This window comes from Diabrotica virgifera, chromosome 3 (assembly GCF_917563875.1).
Source record: "Diabrotica virgifera virgifera chromosome 3, PGI_DIABVI_V3a".
Lineage (NCBI taxonomy): Eukaryota > Metazoa > Arthropoda > Insecta > Coleoptera > Chrysomelidae > Diabrotica > Diabrotica virgifera.
In genome coordinates, this window is record NC_065445.1 from 116,008,426 (window position 1) to 116,027,122 (window position 18,697).

At 33.3% G+C, this 18,697-nt stretch overlaps 1 protein-coding gene across 1 annotated transcript in view; it reads right to left on the reverse strand.

Moving 5' to 3' along the window:
• Positions 1-12,228: 12,228 nt before the first annotated feature.
• Positions 12,229-18,697, reverse strand: part of LOC114330189 (uncharacterized) — a 51,385-nt gene continuing 44,916 nt past the window's right edge. The window contains exon 6 of the mRNA XM_050646863.1: positions 12,229-18,678. Within this exon, the coding sequence (XP_050502820.1) occupies positions 18,601-18,678 (78 nt within the window). The 3' untranslated portion in view covers positions 12,229-18,600. The remainder of the gene's footprint in view (positions 18,679-18,697) is intronic.

The window sequence follows — 18,697 nt, forward strand, 5'->3', positions numbered from 1 at the left end:
ATCCTATTAGACACCCTTAAGCTATTAACAAATTTTCAGCTTGCTATTAATCAACTTTTTTTTCATACGCGGGATCCAGACCTATATGTATATATACGTTATCTTCATTTTTCATTTTTGAAGATCCTAATACAATTTTATCATATACTTCTTATAATTAAATCATCATACTGTATCTCGTATCACCTTTCATTCTATTTAATTTGTCTTCTATTTTTTGTACTAAATGAGAAAAAAAAAACACATTAAAAACTAATATTTTAGAAATATAACTAAAAGTGAGTTGATATTATTTATTATTACTATTTTTACAAACATTTTCTTTCATACATCTGCATCGAGATATACAGGGAATCTCAGCTTTTTTACATCTGCATAAATTCTTCGAGCAATTTTTACAGACACATGGTGGTACTAAATCTGATTTTGAAGTCATTAAAATTAAAACTTTTTGGGGCTTCAGAGTTTCATTATCTATAAGATATCCATATACAAGTGGATCAAGTTCTTTTGCAGAATCTTCGAGGCACGTTAATTGTGTGTACACCACATAAAATGCTCGTTTTATATGTAAGTGGATTGAGTTTGATGTTGGTGGCATATCTTTAACAAGAGAAATGCCTCCTTCAACAAGAGAAAACAAGAGAAAAATCTTTACGAATATGTGCTGTTTCAATTATACGTGCACAACCGTTCTCCGTAGAAGACACTTTGATGTTGATATTTTTTTGACATATAATACATAATTTATTATTAACTAAATTATTCATTATAGGTCTGGATACCGCGTATGAAAAAGAAGTTGATTAATAGCAAGCTCAAAATTTGTTAATAGCTTAAGAGTGTCTAGTCGGATAAACTTTGATATATGGGAACACTGGAACAGGGACAGTTTTAATTGTGAAACAGGTTAAAAATTTGGAACGGTCAGACAACGAAAACGGCAAATTTGATTTGTCCGACAGAATAGACTTAAACTCTCCGAACAGGGATTAAACTCTCATACAAAAATCAGACTGCTATTTATCACCTGTCATAATTCCTGTCATTTGACATATTCTGCATGTTCCACTCATTAAAACGCCCATTTGGTGATAAATAGCAGTCTGATTTTTGCATGAGAGTTTAATCTCTGTTCGGAGAGTTTAAGTCTGTTCTGTCGGACAAAATACATGTGCCGTTTTCGTGGTCTGACCGTTCCAAATTTTTAACCTGTTCCACAATTAAAACTTCCCCTGTTCCAATGTTCCCATATATCAAAGTTTGTCCGACTAGACACCCTTAAGCTATTAACAAATTTTCAGCTTGCTATTAATCAACTTTTTTTCATACGCGGGATCCAGAGCTATTATTGCAACGAATCAATATCACATTACACTATTAAGAGACAATGACTTTGTTGTAACAAATAGACAGAATTGACAGTAGTATATTATATTATTGTAGACATTGATAGACATATTAAGAATAGTCAAGGCTTCCTGAGCAAAATAGTGTAACACGAGAGCAGTCGATCGGTATATTTACCATGATATTTATTACTTGACTGTGAGTTGATCTTGAGCCTCAGAGCGTGCTATTATATTATCAATATCTTGGCCAAAAATAAACCTACGAACACTTTCCTAAACTCAAAATACACCTTCTTAGTTTTTCTATTATTAGTGGAGGGACGCCGGTGTTCAACATTCCTCCATGGAGAGTTTGGAGTAGTTCCAATGTCTCTTTCCAGCGTTTTGCACTTGCAGTAAGTTCAATGTGTCGCTAAGCCTTCGATAGCTAAGAGGAGAACTTTAATGAACCGTAAGATGCTGTAATTCTAGCCTGTTGAATTGTTAATGTAAATAAAACACTTTCTATTTTGCTATGACTGTAATGAAGTTGAAAAGGGCAAGAAATAGAATTTTACATGTGAACAATTGAGTTAACAACTTATCCGTGAAAGACGCCACTACACATATATTTACACTTTGTACCGGCTTTTTGCTAATTGCGGCGTGAAGAATTCTCTTCGAAAAAGCGTAAATGAAAAGAGGTTTTTGCGTACGTTCTTAATGAGTGTTGATAGTTGACTGACTGACTGTTGCACCCCGCTCTTGCATACCGTTAACAAATTTTCCCGGTTTGGGGGTGCTTTGGGTAAAAGAAGGCGGAGATTAACATTCTTGGAAGATTTCTCCAGACACTGCGTGATGGAATCATTTATGGTTGTTACAGAGGCGGCGCGGAAATTTGTTGTTGGTGAAATAGAGTTTATTTTGGGTGGAGAATACAGTTCTCCAACAATTAGTTTTAATTAAAGTATAAATGTTTATTGCTCAAATTTACTAAAAACCCTTATACAAAAATTAATGTACAAATTATTTAAGAAAATTATAACTTCAAACGAGTATAACTTTAGAACAAATGAAGATAAAGTAGTTTGACAACTTTGTTTGGAAGTCTATTAATTAAGCTTTAAAATGAGACCATGAAAAGCTCATTTTACTGCGTAGAGGCCGAGTTACGATCGATAAAGCATCGAAAAATACTTAATTGACTGTAAGCCGATCTTCCGCCTCATAGCGCGCCATTAAAATATCGACATCTTGGCCAAAAAAAAAAAAAATAATAACATTTTCATAACCTCAAATTGTTCCTTTTGAGTTTTTCTATCAATATTGTTCATTAAAGTATAAATGTTTATAGCTCAAATTTGCTTGAAACCCTTATAAACAAATGAATGTACAATATTTTTAAGAAAATTGTAACTTCAAACGGGTATAACTTTAAAACAAATGAAGATCAAGTAATTTAACAAACTTTGTTTGGAAGCCTGTTAATTAAGCTTTAAAACTACACTTTCTAAGGCTTATTTGCATGCGTAGAAGCCGAGTTACGATCGATAAAGCTTCGAAAAATACTTATTTTGCAATTTGCAATTTGCAATTTGCATTGTGCACTAATTTTACAATATCTTGAGTTCTAATTGTTATATTTAAGTATAGTAAACGGTTATTTCTTCGTTTTTTATTAAGGAACAAATTTTATTTGAAACATTTTTTTTATCTCTTTTAGTTTATGAGCCAGAGCCTTATAAACAATTTATAAACAATTAAATTGTTTATAACAATTTTTTGACCACTCGGATCGAAATCCCCCCTCGAAATTCGTAATCAGCAGCCAAAAATCCATAACAAACCGTGGAGTTTGTCCATCAGAATTGAATATGACACGGTGACCCCTCTGGCGCCTAGACTAAAACGTGGCGTTGCTATGACGTTTTATCAGTTAAAAATAGTCTAGTGAAAGTCGCTGAGAAATCACGGGCAGGAAGGAGTTTTGTCAGTTGTATACGTGGCGTTGCTATGACGTTTTATCAGTTAAAAATAGTCTAGTGAAATAGTCATGTAGAATTTCACTCTCTAAACATTTTTAATCGTAGCTTATATTCTCGACGGCTATTATTTAAGGATTCGTAGTGTTTTCTCGTTGCATTTTTATCAAATAAACTTTGTATCTCATTGAGAGTGTTCCCTCTTCTTACGTCGATGGATACGTTTTTCCTCTCTTCTAAGACGTCTATATTCTTCTTTTTTTCTCCATTTACACCCTGCGTCGATAGTTTTTTGAAATGCTGTATTCTTTCTATTTGTGGCCATTTCGCACTGATGATCAAACCAATAATTTCTTTTTTCTGACCTTGTTTTGCCCAATATTTCAGCAGATTTCTGTAACAAATTATCTCGTATATTTGCCCATAGTTGTTTAATGTCTTCTTCGTCTTTTAAGTTTTCTGTTCTTATTTGATTTTCTATTTGCTGTCTATATACATTTATTATGTCGGGATCTTTTAATTTATTAATGCCGATTTTTTCTCTCTTTTTCCCTATCTCCCTTTGTTAAATTGGATATTCTCCCTTTAAATCGTGTTTTAACCAAATAATGATCACTATCAATGTTTGCTCCTCTAAAAGACCTAACATCTAATAAGTTAGAGCAGTGTCTTGCATCGATGATTATATGTTCTATTTGGTTAATCGTTTCATTATCAGGAGATTTCCAAGTTCCCGTATGTATATCTTTATGGGAACATCGCACAATTTATGATTCTGAGACAGTTATCATTAGAATCTACGAGTAGGCTCTCTTTTCCGATCATCATCATCACCATAATTCTCTTTGCCTTATCCCTATGCGGGGTCGGCTTCCCTAATTGCATTTCTCCACACAATTCTATCTTGGGTCATATCAATGTTAATCCCCTTTACCAGCATGCCCTGCCTTATCGTCTCCCCCCAGGTCTTCTTTGGCCTTCCTCTCCTACTCCTTTCAGGAATCTGCCCTTCAGATATTCTTCGTATTGGGTGATTAACGTCTCGACGTTGAACATGACCAAACCATCTTATTCTATGCTCTCTCATTTTGGCATCAATTGGTGCCACACCTAGACTTCCCCTAATATACTTATTTCTAATTTCATCCTTCCTTGTCACTCCACTCATCCATCTAAGCATTCTCATTTCCGCCACATGCATTCGTTGTTCCTCTTTCTTTTTCACTGCCCAACATTCAGTTCCGTACATCATAGCCGGTCTTATGGCTGTTTTATAGAATTTTCCGTTTAGCTTCATTGGAATTTTTCTGTCACACAACACACCACTCGCTTCTTTCCACTTCATCCATCCAGCCCTTATTCTACTGCATGCATCTCCATCTATTTCTCCATTACTCTGTAATACCGATCCTAGATAGGAGAAGGAGAGGTAAAATGGGATACTTAACGTTTGAGGCTGTATAACACCGAAACTATGTATTGGAGGCTACTCATATTTTGGCACAGTGAAAACTCATTATTTTTGTATCAAAAGCACAAAAAAAGATTTTTATTTATAAATGTATAAAAAAGTTATATGCAAAAATTTGCCACCAATACAATTTCCCATTTTACCCGCACCGTGGGGGTAAAATGGGATAGGATTTTTCTATGTTATTTTAATTAATTTCCTCTTTTTTTTTAAAGTTTATTTTTTTTTATTTTTATGCAAAATACAACAACTTAAACTCAAAAATTCAAAAGGAACGAAAAAGAGCAATTAACTAAATAAGAAATAACGATGGGTTAAACCCAAAAAAACCAATATTAATAGGAATATGAATACAGAACATTTTTCTTAAATATTAATAGGAATAATAATACCGAACATTTTTCTTAACTTAATCATATCTGCAATATTCGCAAATAAATACATCATACTATAAATAACAAACGTTTGTTATAGAAAAAGACAGCAAATACAAAATAAGTGATTGATGTGATCGTTCATGGGTATTCTTTCATTTTTCCGACTGTATCCCATTTTACCTCACCTTCCCCTACTGAAAACTATTGCTTTTCACAATCATTTCACCATCCAAAGATACCATTTTATTTGTAGTAACTCCATCTTTAAATGAACATTCCAACTACCTACTCTGTTTTTGTCCTACTAAGTTTTAAACCTTTTTCCTCCAGAGCTTGTCTTCACTGTTCCAGTTTTTGTTCTAAGTCTCTTTCACTATTTCCTATTAACACTACATCATCAGCATACATTAGGCACCATGGAATGCTACCCTGTAGTTTCTATGTTATCTGGTCCAAAACTAATGAGAATAAATAAGGACTAAGCACCGAGCCTTGGTGCAATCCTACTTTCACCTGAAATTTATCAGTCTCTCCCACACCTGTCCTAATACTAGTCGTTACTCCCTCATACATATCTCTCACAATCTTTACATATTCGCCAGGGACTCCTTTCTTATTGAGTGCCCACCACAGAATCTCTCGAGGAACTCTATCATATGCTTTCTCAAGATCAATGAATACCATATGAGCGTTGGTCTCTTTATTCCTGTATTTTTCCATCGACTGCTTCATAATGAAAATTGCATCTGTGGTTGATCTGCCCTGCATAAAGCCAAATTGATTCTCGGATATTTCGGTCTCTTCACGTATCCGTCTATCAATTACTCTTTCCCATATTTTCATGGTGTGGCTAAGCAGTTTTATAGCCCTGTAGTTTGTACATTGTTGTATATCTCCCTTGTTTTTGTAGACATGTACCAGTATACTGCTTCTCCATTCGTCTGGCATTTGTCCAACTTCCATAATTCTATTAAATAGACCTGCTAGCCAACTTATTCCTGTCTCTACCAATGCTCTCCCAGGCCCTCTTTTCCGATGATGGGCGAAATATATTCTCTCTTCCGACTTTGGCATTAAAGTTTCCTGCTATTATTTTGATGTCATTTTTTGGGCACTCATCGTACTCCTGGTCTAGTGCCTCATAGAACATGTCTTTTTCATCATTCTCTTTTTCTTCCATTGGATGCTAATAATGCTAATATTATTAACTTCCTTTTAAGTATTATTCGACCTATTCTATGATCAACAGCTTTGAAATCAATTATGTTTGATCTTGCTGCTTACAATAAATCCGGTACCAAATTCGTGTCGGGTAGGATGTGCACTGTAATAAATATTGCAGTTATTTTTTTCCAGGATGCCTGAGCTAGTCCACCCCATTTTCCTGTAAAGCAATGATATCTGCTTTCTCTTTATTCATTTCTTGTATGAGCAGAGTCGTGGCTCCAGGCTGATAAAGGCCTAATAAATGGCTGATAAATAGTCTTAACGTTTTACCTGAATAAAAATATTCGCATTCACAAGGTATTTTATAAATACAATTCTTTGTTGAATTTTGAATTTCCGAAACTTTCCAAAATTCAACGACTTCGTAAGTGGAAATTGAAACATAATTTTAAAGTAAAATTGTGGTTTATTCCCAATAAAAAAAGGAAGTTGCATTAAGATGCCACAAGGAAACAGATTCAGAACAATAGTCTTTTAGTTTTCTATTTCTTTATTAAAATCTTTTTATATACTTGGCTTGGTTGGTGTCACGGACTCCGCAAATTTTGTAATCCATTTTAAAAATAGTTCTAGGCTACCTAGACACCTGAAATTTTCAGGATAGCTTAGAACTAGCTAACAATGCAATATTTAACTGCTATTATACAGGGTGATTAATTATATAGTGGGGTGAAGCTCCGTAGATCCAGTATAGTAATGTATAGCGATAAAACTTAATAACAAAAATTGTAGCGAAATTTGAGCTTTATATTACAAAATTAGTTAGAATGTTACAGGGTGTTCGATAACATAGTGGCAGACCAAACTTATATTTTTTAAATAGAACACCCTGTATTTTATTTTATATTCGAAATCTTTGTAACTTTTCGATTACAAAAATATAAAGGTTTGGTATATTATACGGGGTATTTACAAAGTTATAACCAATTTTCTATAAAAATCGTAACAAGTTTAAGTACATGTATAAATAAAAGCAAGCACAATTTCAATGGTTTATTGACGTCATATTTTTTATTTATTGTCAAAATTTTCGTAAATGTTTGTTTTGCTAATTTTCTTTATATTGAATACAGGGTGAGTCAAAACGCAAGTACATTATTTTCTCAGTAATTTTAAATAGATTACCCTGTATTTTATATCATTATCGAAAAGTACTATTACTATACTATAATTTTTGTATAACATTCGCTATGTGTAAATTTATTAGTTTTCGAGATATTTTTATTTTTCAGAGCAAAATTATTAATAATTACGGGTCTAAATCTTTCCAAATTTTAAGTAAGCCATGGCTGAATAATTGTCTAAAACTTACAATTTACGATTACTGATTATCAATCTGTAATCAAAGTTGGCTACAATTTTTGTTATTAACTTTTATTACTATCTATTACTTATAACGGATCTACAAAGCTTTACCCCACTGACCAATCACACTGTATGGATAAATCGATTTTTTTTTAATTTCAAACTATTTTAAAAATGTGACGAATGCAATGATATTTTAAAGTACGTTAATAAATCGATATCTACAAATTGATGGTGCCTCAGTGGCATTAGACTGCTTATCGAAAGGTCCCCAGTTGGAACCCGGCTGTTGCGTATCTTTTTTAAATTGTTTTAATAAATAATTAAAAGTTTATATACTTAAAATTATATATACCATTTTTAACAACCGTGGTATGATAAAAAATACTATTTTATACTAGTGTAATTTTTAGAATCATAATTATAAATAACAGTTAATACATCCAATAAAAATTCATATTTTGTCATGTTGTGTCCTACATATGTACATGTACAATAACAAAACCTTGATATTATAAAATATTTATTTATGAAACAGTTCGTGAAGTATGCTTTTTGCGAACGCACGCAATTTTTAGAGCACGAGCGACAAAGGAGCGAGTGCTATAAATTGCGTAAGTTCTCAAAAAGTACTTCACGCACAGTTTCATACAATATTTTATCTACGATAAACAAATAAAAAAAGCTGTAACTCTTCGTCAATGGAATTCGTTTCTATTCTACAATTTTTAGAACTTTGACATTTAAAAATTCTAACTACTGTCAAACCACAAAACTGTTAAAACTTTTGTTGTAATTCATTGCTCATATTGTCATCACCATGACAACGCGAAAGTTAAGGATTGTCACCATGACAACTCGAAAGTTAAAAACAGTGCGAAAAAGTAAATCACATTTAAAACACATTGTCACTTCACGCACACTTTAAATCCTTCACTCACTGCTATCTATAATGACAGTTTTCACAAACTAAAAACTTATACATAATACGACATAGAGAGTTACTTTATAAAGTACTTTATTTACTCTATGTCATATTATGTATAAGTTTTTAGTTTGTGAAAACTGTCATTATAGATAGCAGTGCGTGAAGAGTTTAAAGTGTGCGTAAAGTAACAATGTATTTTAAATGGGATTTACTTTTTCGCACACTTTCAATGGGTTTTTTGGCACACTTTCATATAATCAAATATCGTTAACTTTCGCGTTGTCATGGTGATGACAATATCAGCAATGACTTACAACAAAATTTTTGACAGTTTTGTGGTTTGAAAGTAGTTAGGATTTTTAAATGTCAAAGTTCTAAAAATTGTAGAATAGAAATGAATTCCAGTGACGAAGAGTTACAGTTTTTATATTTGTTTATCATAGATAAAATATTGTATGAAACTGTGCGTAAAGTACTTTTTGCGAACTTACGCGATTTATAGCACCCGCTCCGTTGTCGCTCGTGCTCTAAATATCGAATACTTCACGAACTGTTTCATAAATAACTATTTTTATTAGAGTGTAATTTTTGGAATTTTAAGCATTTTATCGTTAAATCGTTTATCGTTAAATTATTTTATATTCTTTCCTATAAATAATAAAAAGGTTTTATTATAAAAAGTTCTTTTTTATAAAAGTGTAATTATTTTAAATAGTCTTTGGATTTTACTTACTGTTTTAAGAGCTCACAATTTAATATACATACACACATCAAAATAATCTAGGGGATACCTCTATTAACAGCTTTAAATCAATGTTAGATGCAAATACAAACATACATTTTATGATTTTAATATTTTTTGTTGTTTTTTCGATTATTGTACCAATTTGAACGGTAATGCTTACAAGAAGGGCTATAAAAAATTTAACAAAACTTCAATATGCGTTTTTGTCTATAAGATAAGAAGTAGGTAATATTTCTTTATTTGTACAGTGGCGTGCTATCGGGATACTTAGACCTGGCATAAGTCAAAGAAACGTTGCTCAGGGCCTCCACACGAACAGTAATGTCATTAATGGTTTGTGGTTAAGGTTTCATGAAACTGGTGACGTTGCTGAACGTCATACTGACTGTACAAGCATTGTGTACTGACTGATTGTGTATTGATAGACAGTTGCCCCCTTAGACAAGGAAAGAGAGGTTGCCCCTAGCGTGAAATTTTTTTTATCTTGTCATGTTTGTCCCACACCAACCAAAATTACTAGTTAACTAAAGAAGTAAGAAGAAGAAGAAAAAGATGAAGAAGAAGAAGAAACAAATTGTACAATGTATTAACTCCAAATTGTAAGTGAGCAAGGGATTTTTCCCTTGTTCCGAGACGATGCGCTGGCCAAATACCCAAGTAGGTGGAGGCCAATAAACTGAAGAAGAAGACTGTACAAGCAAAACCAACTAGATTAAAGACCGTTTTCTTAGGTTGCAGGTTTTGGTAGGGGAGCCCAAGCGGGGATTTTTGCAGTTACTCGAGCGCGTCAGATTATCATATGGGGAGAAACGTGATACCCTGCAGATGTACCTCTGCCATATATTGGCTCTTAACACAGGGGAGTTCGTTTAGGGGAGCCCGAAAAAAAAAATCTATCCTTAAAAATACTCGAAATTGTCAGATTAAGATAAGGTAAGTTAAGTACATGCAAAACAGTGAATATTTAAAAAATCTGACGATTTGAGCGGGGCGTAAGGGAATTGGTGAGTCACAAACTTTCACAAGAAAAAGGCGAATATTTCGCGAATTGAACGTCAGATCGAAAAACTAAAAACTACACGTTCAATATTTTTCAAAAATCTATCGATAGATACCAAACACGACCCCTCGCAGAGAGGGGTGGGGGGTAAATTTTAAATTTTAAATACAAATCCCGCGATATTTAGCAAAATAAACATCAGATCGAAAAACTGCAAAATACACTTATTTAATATTTTTGAAAAATATATCGAATGGTACTAAACACGACCCCCCACGGAGGTGGGGTGGGGGGTTACTTTAAAATATTAAATGGGAGCCCCCATTTTTTATTGCAGATTTGAATTCTCTGCATAAAAATAAGCAACTTTTATTCGAAACATTTTTTCGAATTATGGATAGATGGCGCTATATTCGGAAAAAACGATTAATGGAAATGGAAAATTAAATTAAAAAATGGCAAGCGCCCGCTAAAATGGAAAATTTTACTTAACTTTTTTTGGTTTTAGGACCTAATAATCCCAACCAAATAGGTCCCCAAAGCGCTCGAGTGACTGCAAATTTAGCATACTTTGCTCCCCTACCATTTTGCGAGATCGCATCACAATTACAAATGAGGCTGCAAGAGACCCATCAGGCGTAAGTTGCCAAACTATTAGAAGTAAACTGCATGCAGTAGCACAGTATATAGAGGTTCCACAGTAAAATCACTCTTCTGTCGGCGCTTTGATCTCAGGAAGTAATACCGGCAGTACGCAATTGGTAATTCACCAGTGGTGGATGCGGGTTTTCTCTGTTAAAAGCCGTACGTTTCTATGCGAATAGCAATGCGAGAGTGGGGCAAAAGCGACTGCCAACATTGCGCGGTCGCCATGCGCGACTACAGATTTTACTTCCAATTTTTCGGAGAGTGGTTCTACTGTCCCTCTTTATACTGTGGCAGTAGGTTTAAATGCTCGTAGACATGTGAGAGCGCCTGTGATATGCAGAGGTTCATAAACAACAAGGCGGCAGTATAATGGTAAGGGGTGGCATCACTCATGGCGGAAGAACCAATCTTGTTTGTCTGGAATGGTTTCTAAATGCAACAGACTTCTTCTTCTTCTTCTTAAAATGCCGTCTCCTTAATGGAGGTTGGCTACCGTGACCCGTCAAAATAGCCCGGTCAAAACAGCCCCGTCAAAAAAGCCCCGTCAAAATAGCCCGAACACAAAATAGCCTCGACAAAATAGCCCGCAAACAAAATAGCCCCGACAAAATAGATCGTACACAAAATAGCCCCGGTCAAAACAGCCCCGGCTAAAATAGCCCCGGCTAAAACAGCCTCTTATATTCAATTACATAATTATTTATACAAGGTGTCCAAAAACTTTTTTTAATTTAAATTATTTGACAAAAAGGAAGAATGTATTTAAGAGGAAACAGTAGCGATCAACAGGTAGCAAAAACGCGTTCCAAAATTGCGGCTGTAATTTTGAATATTTTTTCGAGATATTTGGCACACGTATTTGTAATATAATAAAGAATGGCGGTACAGAGCCCAATTTGAAAAATATATTAATATGTGGAAATTACTCTGTAATTAAATACAATATTAAAAATACGAGCCTGTACCGCCATTAAGAAGAACAAAAAAATACATTTCCTTCAAATAAACTTTTTTATTCGATGCCTAGATTTTGTGTCATTTGGGAACTACTAAAATTTTTTATTTCATTAGTAGTTCCAAAATGACACAAAATGTAGGCAGAGCCGTGCGGTACATCTTTTCAATATGATGCAAGTCTTCAAAATGCCGCCCCCTAAATATTATTGAAACTTAATACTAGTATTTATTTTTATTAAATGAAATTACACAAAATGAACGAAAACTTTTATTTTAAAAACAAAACATACTTTAAATTAAATGAAATATGTATTAACATTAAATAACATTTATGAAAATTACAATTGTATCCTTTTGATTTTAATTTTGGTAAACTCGTCAATCAGATTGGTGTATTCTAAAGTAGCAGCTAGTGAGGACTCTATCGAAATGTGTTAATTTTTTTAGTTTTGTTTTTCTTATGGAGCTTCGTTAATAGTTTTAATCATTATTAATTTTGAAAAGCTTCTTTCCCCAAGCTACGGAGACAGATAGTGTTAATAAAATTCTTAGGGTCGGTACTTTCTGCACCTCGCATGACAAAATTCTTCTAACCGGGGTTTAATCGGGACAGATAATACCGGCCCTTAGTGATACAACTATATTTGGGTATAAAGAAATTAGGTTATTTTGGCACAAATAGTTCAAAACCTCTAAAGGTTTCATGGAGTATGGTATCATTTGGGATAAATCATGCAATAATTCTTCTAGAAATTTCATTTGCCTCTATATCCGATTCTTTTTCTATGAAAAGTATTGAATGAATATTTTCTAGTATTTTTCTAGTAATTTATCATATTTCCCTTTTCTTATATTTCCCTCAATTTAAAAGTATCATATAAAAATTTAAAATTTTTATTATGAGTTTCTAAAAGCGAAAATCGATCATTCAAAGAATTAAAGGCAATGTCTAAAATATAGATGAAAAAATTTACTTTAAATTTATCTTCTTCTGTTGAGAGCTGATCCACAGATCAAATTGACGCATTTTTCTCTTGCCTCAATATTCATTTTCAGTAGGATATTCGGAACTTATTTACAAGATTTTCTGCAATTTCATTATCAGTAATTTTCATTTGGTCATAGCCAATTGTCAGTAAATTTTCATTTTTTCCATAGTTTCTGACAACATTTTTACACAATTTGACAAATTGTTGACAAAGAACTACACGTCATATAATATAATTTTTAATATTTTTACCAATCTTCGTGCTTTGACTTTAGTTTCTGAATCCTTGTTGACGTCTTCTATTATTTCGAATAAGGCATTATATATTTCACAAAATTGAAATCTTAGAGGTTTCAATGCATCTATTCGACTTAACCATCTAGTAGTACTCAACGGTTTTAGTGTTAGTTGTGAAACATGTTTTTTCAGAACTTCCCAAAGCTTTGTAAAACCAGAAAAAAGTGTACAGTTCTTGTATAATACAAAAAAAAGTTGTTGTTTCTGTAGAAGAAGACGCTGCGTCATTTATGACTAAGGTGGCATGCGCAGGGCACGTAAAACGCCCTCGGATATTTTTCAAATATTCTGTTTTGCACAGCCTTTCTTATTCCTTTCATATTAATCCCGTTATCATAGCCTTGTCCTCTGAGCCGTTTTAAATCAAGAACTAATTTTTCCAAATTTGTCAAAATAAGTTCTGTTAAACCTTCACCAGTTAAATATTTTCGGCTGACACTTGGTCCTATATATATTTTTAATTATTGAATGGCTCAATTTGTATTTTGATTTTACTGATTATGCCGCCCCTTTGTGATGCCGCCTGATGCGGCTGCCTCACCGCATCATAGCACCGCACGGCCCTGAATGTAGGCATCGGATAAAAAAGTTTATTTGAAAAAAGTGTATTTTTTTGTTCTTCTTAATGGCGGTACAGGCTCGCTTTTTTAATATTGCATTTAATTACAGAGTAATTTCCACATATTAATACATTTTTCAAATTGGGCTCTGTACCGCCATTCTTTATTATATTACGAATACGTGTCCCAAATATCACGAAAAAATATTCAAAATTACAGCCGCAATCTTGGAACGCGTTTTCGCTACCTGTTGATCGCTACTGTTTCCTCTTAATTTATTTAATTCAAAATGAATTTTACTGTTGCCCGAAAACAGAAAAAAATATTTATATCATAAATTAACATTGATTTTCGCTTAACTTAAATGTTCAAACTTCCAAGAGGCAGGAAAGACAGGACTCGAGTTCTCTGAAAAGACAAATTTTATTTAATGTGGTTAAGATAAAGATCTGAATAGAGAATAATTACCATTTCCGAAAAAATGTATCTTTAAGGAATTATTTCATGATGAATTCTGAAGGGAGCTTTTTTTTCGGGGCTATTTTGTCGGGGCTATTTTGTCGGCGGGCTATTATTCCGCGGCTATTTTGTCTGCAGGCTATTTTGTCGGAGCTATTTTGTGTGCGGGATATTATGTCGGGGCTATTTTGTCGGAGCTTTTTTGACGGGGCTATTTTGACGGGGTACCGTTGGCTACTACAATTGCAAACTCTTCTCTCTCTTCAGCTGTTCTTATTAGCTGTTCAAAATTTAGCCCTGTCCATTGTCCGATGTTTCTGAGCCACGATAGTCTTTTTCTCCTTAGTCCTCTCCTTCCTTCGATTTTTCCTTTCACTATAAGTTGAGCATATTGGTACTTATTATTTCTCAGTATGTGGCCTATGTATGATGTTTATCTGACTTTCAATGTGTTGAAAAGTTCTATGGCCTTGCCTATTCTATGCAGTACTTCTTCGTTTGAGGCATGCGATGTCCATGAAATTTTGAGGATTCTCCGGTAGATCCACATTTCAAAGGCTTCCAATTTATTTACGGTTGATGTTTTAAGGGTCCATGTGTCAACTGTATAGAGAAGAGTCGACCAGACGTAGCATTTGGATAAACGTAGTCGTATTTAGAGTTTTATTCGAGAATTACAAAGCAGCTTTTTGATTTTTTTGAAGGTTTTTTTTGGCCTGTTCTATTCTCAATCTTATTTCTAGATCAGCATTTAGGCTGCTATCGATCCAACATCCCAAGTACTTAAATCTATTGACTTGTTCTAAAATGCCCATTTATTGTGCAAAGTTGAGGTACGTTTTGTTGTTTTTTTGGATTGACATCACTTTGGTTTTTTAATATTTATTTTCATACCAAATTGCTCACAGGTCGAGTTGGTCTTGTCCATGAGTCATTGTAGGCCCAAGTCGGAATCCGCAAGCAACACCGTATCATCGGCGTATCTGATGCTGTTGATATTTACGCCATTCACCTTGACTCCATCCTTGGAGTCCTCCAGTGCCTCTTTAAATAGAAACTCGAAGTAAAGATTAAACAGCAGAGGCGACAGAACACATCCCTGTCTAACTCCCCTCCTAATTTCTACTTCTGCGGATGTGGAACCTTCGATCCTAACTCTGGCGTTTTGGTTCCAGTACAAGTTTTTTAGTAAGTTGATGTCTTTTCCATCTAAACCGACTTCTTTCAAACGTCCTAATCGTAGGTCGTGTCTTACTCTATCAAATGCTTTTTCGAAGTCTATAAAGCATATAAATATATCTTTCTGTTGGTCGTAGCATTTTTGGGCGAGAACTAGTAAATTGAAGAGGGCAACAGACTACCGCGATATTATTCTCTAACCTATTCTTGTACCCTTTGCATAACAAGCTGGTTCCCAATTTCAATTAAAGCACGACAAAGCGCGTCCACATACTGCTAGGGTCTTGCAAACATTACTCGAAGATAATGAAATTGAGGTTTTATTATTACCTCCACAATCGCCAGATTTAAATCCAATTGAGCATGTATTGGACATATCGGGCAGATGCATTTTACAACAAAATATCGCGTTCAATACAAGAAAGCAACTTTTGAGGGCTTCAATGGAGTGGAACAGAATACCACAGCAAGACACTGACCATCTGATGATGAGTTGCCTAACAGATGTAGGGCATAATCAACAACCGTGGAGTTCATACACTGTACTAAATTAACCTAAAGACTACTTTGTTGGAAGTTCAGGGGCAAAAAATTAGTTTTTTATTTTTGATGTTACCATTTTTTGACTTAAGAGTAAACAATAGCGCATCATCAATATTTTTGTTTTTCGAAAGTTCTGCGAACTTTCAACAATGAGGCAACAGTGCGTAGGCAATACGACAGTGACAGTGGCATCATACTATCAAAAACTATAATTATTTTATACTCATAGGCGAGCTAAATGTTGCCAAGTTAGTCACGTTCGATTTCTTGTTATAGAAAATCGATTTTTAGTATGTAGTTCCAATGTGACACAAAATCTAGGCATGGGATAAAAAAGTTTATTTGAAGAAAGTGTATTTTTTTGTTCTTCTTAATGGCGTACAGGCTTCTTTTTGCAATATTTATTTAGTTATAGAGTAATCTCCACATACTAGCATATTTCTCAAATTGGGCTCTATACCGCCATTCTTTATTATATTACGAATATGTGTGCCAAATATTCAAAATTACAGCCGCAATCTTGAACCACGTTTTCCGCGCGCTACTGTTGCCTCTTAAGAGGTTCTCTCTTAATTTTTTTAAGAGCTATTGCGATAATTGTATGAAAGATGTTTATTTTATATTCGAGAAACTTGTTTATAACTTCTTTTTAAATATTTAAAATATATTTGAAATCCTTCTGTAATCTCGCATTTTGTTTTTGTCCCCTAGATTATTTTGATGTGTGTAGGTACAGTAAAACCTCGATATAACGGACCTCTATTTTACGGACTTCGGATATAACAGACAAAAAATCCGATCAAATGTAAAAAAATTAAAAACCTCCTGTTAATATTATACATACTTAACCCTGCCCTTACCAAGATACACTGCATAACAACGGGGTCCCCGTGGACCCCAAACGCTGTAATTTACAAAGAATTTCAATAAACTTTTTATTATAGCATATTGAGCACACGTTCCTAAATAGTCTGATTTATTTTAAAAGTATTTTATATAACGGCCTTTCGGCTTAAACGGTCCCCCCAATTAGTCCGTTATATCGAGGTTTTACTGTACTTACAATTAAGTTTACTATAATACTCTGGGCTAATTAGCAAAATGCCATTAAAAGTTATTTACCAGCAATTTTATTGCTGGAATCGAATCGTATGATTGTATATATTAATAATATAGGTATGCAAAGTCCGTAGATAGTGTGCTACTTTTTTTATAAACAAAATAAGAAAAGAAAACTACATATTTTTTCCTTCCAGTTGTAGAGTTTTTTTAGATAAACTTACTACAAGTCTACCTTTTACCGTTAAAAACACAAATATTCTCATTTGAAAGCTGTATAATTTTTTAAACAATCTTTATTTAAACAAATTAAATTTTTTTGTTATTATCAATAACTTAATTTATTATAACAAAATAAAAGCATGTGTGACATTTAATAAAGCGTTAAGTATATGGCTCTACTCAAGTTACTTGGGAAAAAAAATGAAGAAAATTGCTCCATGGGAAGCCGAGAAAATGCATTTTTTTAACTTATACCAATTTTGAACTTTGAGATTACATTTCCTCCAACCTAATTTTCGATTGGAATTTTGCTATTTTTGGCAATTTTCACTAGTAATATCGATAGTTTTTATTATAATAATATATGTTATGGGTATTTCAAAGATATGAAAATTGGTGTGGAGAAAGAGGACAAAACTAAAAAGGTGATGGTTTGAAAATTATAATCCTACTGTTGATATCTTTGGCGTCAATGCCGGTCAACTTTGACAGGTTGTATCTCAGGAATCACTCATCACAATTAAACGTTTTTTCTTTTAAAAGAAGCGTCCTACTGCTTTTTTTCCAATACCGTTTTCATGATTTAATTTAATTAAATATTTCCCGAGATATTCTAATTGTTTATAAGCCAAAAAATTGTTTATAATGTTAAAATATGCCTGAGGCCTCTTAAATAGTTCAATTTCAATTCTGTAAAGTACATACATTAGATATGTACAGTGATTTTTTATACAAAAATCATAGTTATTCTTATGTATCGGAATTATTGTGGGTATTATAGCGACCGTAAATTTTTAATTAACAATTCAATTGTTGCTAAACTGTTCATTCAATTTCTATCGGCTTCTGGAATTATAATATATACGAAAAGATATTTTATATTGCCAAGTTATTTAATTATTGATAAACAATTACTTATCTAAAATTTTAGTTGAAAATTAAAGATTTTGTCGGAAAACCCGCATTTTCCGGGGAAAATTTTCATCTAAGTAAATCGGGAAAACACGTATCTATGCAGAATTTAATTACGGTGAATTTTTATTTGGGTGTTTTTTGTGTAAATTTAAAATCTTTCTAGTTATAGAGCAAAAATTGAAAAAATACGATTTTCGGGCGCCATTTTTTTATAAAAAAAGTAGCACACTATCTGCGGACTTTGCATACGTATATTATTAATATATACAATCCTAAGATTCGATTCCAGTTATAAAATTGCTGGTAAATAACTTTTCCCAAAAATGGCTTATTCGCCGATAATCTGCCCAGACTATAAAAAATAGCACATTTACTCAAATAAAAATTGCAATAAAAAATCCTTATTAATAAACAATGATTTCTTGATCATCGCTTTTCTCATCGCTATCATTTCGTACTCCTTTTATTCCAGTATCATTAACCTATGGACAGAAAAATATA